The sequence below is a fragment of the Pteropus vampyrus genome, unplaced genomic scaffold, assembly GCF_000151845.1.
Source record: "Pteropus vampyrus isolate Shadow unplaced genomic scaffold, Pvam_2.0 Scaffold10, whole genome shotgun sequence".
Lineage (NCBI taxonomy): Eukaryota > Metazoa > Chordata > Mammalia > Chiroptera > Pteropodidae > Pteropus > Pteropus vampyrus.
This window is the reverse complement of record NW_011888791.1, coordinates 3,978,005-3,983,683: the sequence shown is the minus strand read 5'-3', so window position 1 is coordinate 3,983,683 and position 5,679 is coordinate 3,978,005. Positions and strand designations below refer to the sequence as shown.

Below are 5,679 nucleotides of genomic sequence, written 5' to 3'. Positions count from 1 at the left end.
GGGTTCCTTTTTCTCTGCATCCTCTCTAACATTTGTTATTACTTGTCTTGTTGATTATAGCTATTCTAACCAGTGTGAGATTGTATCTCATTATCTCTTTGATTTGCATTTCCCTGATAGCTAGCGATGTTGAGCATCTTTTCATGTATTTGTTATCTGCCCATTTTTTAATTGGATTGTTTGTTTTTTTTGTTGAGTTGTATAAGTTCTTTATATATCTTGGATATTAACCCCTTATCAGATGTATCATTAGCAGATATCTTTTAACAATCAGTTGGTTGTCTTTTTGTTTTGTTGATGGTTTCCTTTGCTGTACAAAAACTTTTTAGTTTGATGTAGTCTCATTTGTTTATTTTTCTTTTGTTTCCCTTGTTCAAGGATACATATCTGAAAAGAAATTCCTGTTAGTAATATTAGAGAGTTTACTGCCTATGTTTTCTTCTAGAAGTTTTATGATTTTGGGTCTTATATTTAAGCCTTTAATCCATTTTGAGTCTATTCTTGTATATGGCATAAGAATATGGTCTAGCTTCTTTTTTTTGCGTGTATCTGCCCAGTTTTCCCAATACCATTTATTGAAGAGACTGTCTTTACCCCAACGTATATTCTTACCTCCTTTGTCATATATTAAGTGAGCATCTAGGCGTGGATTTATTTCTGGGCTCTAGTCTGTTCCGTTGATCAATGTATCTGGTTTTTTTTGCCAGTGCCATGCTGTTTTGATTACTGTAGCCTTGTAATATAGTTTGATATCAGGTAGTGTGACACCTCCAACTTTGTTCTCCTTTCTCAAGATTGCCCTGGCTATTCGGGGTTTTTTTATGACTCCATATAAATTTTAAGAATATTTGTTCTAGCTCTCTGAAAAATGCCATTGGTATTTTGATAGGGATTGCACTGAATCTATAGATTGCTTTGGGTAGTATGGCTATTTTAACGATATTGATTCTTCTTACCCATGAACACGGTATATGCTTCCATTTATTTTTATCTTGTTCAATTTCTTTTTGCGATTACTTATAATTTTTTGGAAACAGGTCTTTTATCTTCTCGGTTAATTTGATTCCCAGATGTTTTATAGTTTTCGACACAATTGTAAATGAGATTGTTTTCTTAATTTCTCTTTCTGAAAGTTCATCATTGGTGTATAAAAACTATGCATGCTGTTTTATAATCTGATTTTAAAACTCATATTATGGTTGTCTTTCATGTAAATATGCAGTCTTTCAGTGTAATAGATCTATATTATGTTTGTCATGGCTATATAGTGTTGTATTTCATGGAAGTACAATTTATTTATATATATTTAGTATATCTACAATTCTTGGTCATTGTAAATATTATGTATGTAATACTCTCATATATTCCTTTGGAAAACTTACATATAGAAGAAATATTTTTTGGATCAAAGCATATGCACATTCTGTATTGAGATGACTCTTCAGTGGCTCCCACTGTCCTAGACAAACTGCACATTCCTTACCATGGTGTTCAGGGCCTCCACTTATCTCTTTACTTCATTTCTTGCCTTGCCCCCACTCTAACAATCTACCCTTGAGTTATATTTGAACCACCGAATTGCGTTTCTGTAATAAATCTTATTTCTCATCTCTAGGGCTTTGTAGGTGTGGTTCCTCTATCTGGAACACCTTGGTATATTTAATTTGTTGAGTATCTCATGGTCTCAGCTTGGATCGCCCATCCAGAAACTTCCTGGCTTGCTAAATTTGTCTTCATTACTCTTCTTATCTGATTCCCACAGAACCCTATAACTATTATGGGAATTTCATATCACCCAGTCACAACATTTAAAACACCTTGTTGTTAATTATTTATCTTCTTTACTCAATTGTAATCTTGAAGGTTGAAATTGTTTTTCTCAATGTTGTTTTCCTACTCCTAAGCTAGTACCTAACATGCAGTGCACACTAATAAATATTTGTTCAATCAGTGAATAAAAGGTAATGACAGAGTCCATCTCTTTGTCTTACTCTTCCCTTCTCATTTTGTGGAAGCGGGCACAGGAGCTACTGTGTCTCCATAGCAGCAGTTAAATCTGCACCAGATGTAAGATTCATTTTCTTGTACTCCTTCTGTATCTGCGTGGAACATTTTCACTCTTCTTAGAGTTTTCACAGAGCAGAGAGAAAAAGCTTCATGAAAGTATGGAAGAATATATAAATGTCTAGAGTGTAAATCCTTGTAAAAATGACAACCGAGGTTAACCACAGCAGAATCTAATGAATGTATTTTCAAAACTTTTAAAAAAGATTTACTTACGTTTTTGAATTAAAGTTTATCAGTTGAAATAGGTGCTTTTTTGATAGGTCTTGTCTTAAGTTCCTTTTTTTTTGAAATACAAAACCCTCTTCAAGGTAGCTTAAGATAAAAAGAGAATTATATTTCGAAGCACACTGCTTTCTAGTGGAATCAAAGAGAAAAAAATGAAGACCAGGCCCCCAGAAGCAGGAACCTCAGATAGTTCCTTGTTGGCTCTTTCTGTATTACTGCTCCATTCCTCTCTTCAGTCTTCCTCTCTCTGGGTCAACTTGAGTCAGGTGTGCACCCCAGTGCAGTCACTGATAAAGAGGGTATGGGGAGGACCAGGTCACGTGATGTAAAAATGAATTTCAGATGCTTCATCTTGGAGTGATGAAATAAAAAGACAGTTCTCAGAGAAGAGTAAATGGTTATTAGTCTGCAAAGATATGTGAAAAAGGGTCTGCTACTGATTAATGTGCTTTGAAACTAAGTCTGAATCTTTTTTACTTAAAGAACATTATCATGGTAAGTTGTAATTTCTGTTTCCCTTGGATTTGGGTCAGATATGTTATAAAAATAGACAATTATTGTAATGCTCTGGATAGAACATACACCCTGTCATGTTCCAAACAATACCAAGGAATTATATCATCATGTAAAAATTTTATAATGATTTTTATTTTTAAGAAGACTTACCTGTATATATTTTATATTACAACTTAAAATCTAATTCTGTTATTTTTTACAGGTCATGCCTTGACTGCATTGGTAAAAATGCTATAATTTTAGAAAGTCAGATATCTTTATTACCTCCTAAACTTCTGCAACAAGTCCTCAAAAAAATAACATTTTGGACTGCAGCTAACCACCGAGAAGAACAAAGAGCCCAAAAAGAGGAAACAGAAAATAAGTGTCAGAGGATCAGTAGCAATTAAGTTGTTATATACTGTACATATTTAATATGTTTAAACATTCTAATCAGACTGTATATTTACCCTCGAAATCAGAGGCTTTATTTAGAAGATAAATTTTGAAACCAAAATGCTTTGTTAAAGTGATTACGTGGTGTGGGATATATGAGTATGAGATGTTAATGGCAGATTAATTTATATTTATATTTGTAAAATAATTTCCTTATTAGCTGCAGAAAAAATATACTTTCTAAAAGTTAATACAATTCTGAGAGATTTTAACTCACTATATTCTCATTACTGGAAAGATTATACAAATTTGAAGAGAATAAGAAATTACACAAGGACTTTAGAAATCCCCCAACCTAGTAATAGATAAAAAAAACTACATAGCAACTTTCAGAAAGAATAGATTTTCTCAAGTCACTTTAAAATTATCTAAAGCTTCTCATTAAATAGCTCAGTTACTTAAATAATTGATATAGCTGGGCAAAATTATAAAAAAGGCAAACACTGGTATGTTATTAAATATTGAACATCTACCCTTTTTGCCCTCATCTAGTAAAGTATTCTTAAACATCATCATCATAAAGATCATTGTAATGTTGCCTTTTTCTTTTCGTAAATTTTTCCTCAAACCTTTGAGTAGGGAATAAATGTCTTCAATTGCTTTCCATTTCCCCTAAGTTATTAGTTTGTCCAATTTTAAGTGTGTGTGCATAAAGACTATGTTTTAAAGTGTCTGAAGTGGATATTTATCATACACACTTTGAAATATTGAAAAGTAGCATATTAATTTTTGAGACACATTAAAATACATTTTTGCTTTGGGAGAGTGCTTCTAAAGTAATTTTCATAAATAATGAAATGGGATGGTAACCTAATAATTTGCCTTTATAGAAACCCCTCAGTTTGCCCCAAACCATTCTACAGAGTTGATGTTCAAGGATATCGAAAATATGTTATCTCGCCATTTATTTTCGGTATTAACTGCCAATACAGAAATGGAACCCTATGTTTATCTTTACATTCCATAAAATAGTACTTTTGCCTTAAGAAATTGTTCATCTTATCACAGTCATACCCTTACATTGAATTACTAATGACAATGTTCTACTGAAAAGCTTGGCATATAAAATTACTCTTCACAATACCACCATGCAAGTGAAATTTAAAATGTTAGAGCAAATATATTTCTATATTGAAATATGTATAATTTATAATGAAATTATAGTAGTTTGTAGTACCATTAAATTTTAGAGATATATTTTCTATATGTATTGTATTTTAGAGGTGTAAAGTTTTATTTATGGATTGAAATATTTTGTGTTCACATTTATTATACAAACTATGTAGACTTACTATTTTCCTAGTTTGTTAGTGTGAACCAGTTATTAGAATTGATTGTACAAGCAATGTTTCAGTGGAAGTTTTCATTTTTTCTTACTATTTTTAGGCTGAATAACAGATTTAGAAAAGGAATTTCACAGTAATATACATCTTAGAAGTAATGATTTTATTACTATGAACTTCAGGATCAGCATTTTATATTTAAGGAAAAAAATGACAAAACTTATTGGATAGTGATAGATGATATTGATTCTGATGCCATTTTTATCATGTCTTGTGATAGTCCTCCAGTTGTCAGGAAGGATTATAATTTTTAGTATGATATAGTAAATAGCACATTAAAATTCGTGTACATTTTTTTCCAAATAGTATATTTGCACATTTTTAACACATTTCTTATTTGCCCTGAGAATAATCTTCATCGGCGCTTGCAGCTGCAGTGTTTACCCCAAGATAACTCATGGATTACAGTCCTAACCTTATCCCCAAAGTTTGCCACAAAATATCTTGCTTTTATTATTATTTTCACATCGCTCTAGGATATGAATAGTTTTTGGAAACAAATGACATCGTTCTGTTTTTAGTAGTGGTATTTCCATTTTCAGAATATAGTAATTCTTGATTGCGGAAAATATCAAATTCTAGAGAACGAAGCATTCCTAAGAGTGATGCTAACAATTGTTCTCAATTGTTAGCCAAAGATTCATTTGATGAATCCGATTTATGTATACATTTCTGTTACATTAGGATTAGAGACAAGTCCTGTTTAGAAATAACTCCAAGAACAATTTTCCTATTTTATTTTCACATTGAAAACCAATCAGATTTGCTTCAGCCTCAAAGAGCATGTTTATGTAAAATTAAATTAATGCTGGCAAGGAGCTACACTTTTTTTTTTTCGAAATGGGAAATGAGTTAAAAAATTATTAGCTCTTGATAGAAACTTAAACTATTTTTTTAGAACTTTATATTGTCAGCCCAGGCACAAAATGTTTTCGCCAATACATTATTTATATGTATGTATGTGTGTGAGAGAAATAATATAAAATAAACCAAGTGAATAATTTTCAGGGTAGTACATACTGTCTGACAAATTAAAATTTTGATTTCAGAACAGTTTGATGGAAAAGTAGTTTTAAGAAACAAATAATGCCCC

At 31.5% G+C, this 5,679-nt stretch overlaps 1 protein-coding gene across 1 annotated transcript in view; it reads left to right on the top strand.

Moving 5' to 3' along the window:
* The window catches only part of KLHDC1 (kelch domain containing 1), a 58,534-nt gene extending 54,041 nt beyond the window's left edge, over positions 1-4,493 (top strand). The window contains exon 12 of the mRNA XM_011376964.2: positions 3,011-4,493. Within this exon, the coding sequence (XP_011375266.1) occupies positions 3,011-3,197 (187 nt within the window). The 3' untranslated portion in view covers positions 3,198-4,493. The remainder of the gene's footprint in view (positions 1-3,010) is intronic.
* The last annotated feature ends 1,186 nt before the right edge of the window (positions 4,494-5,679 follow it).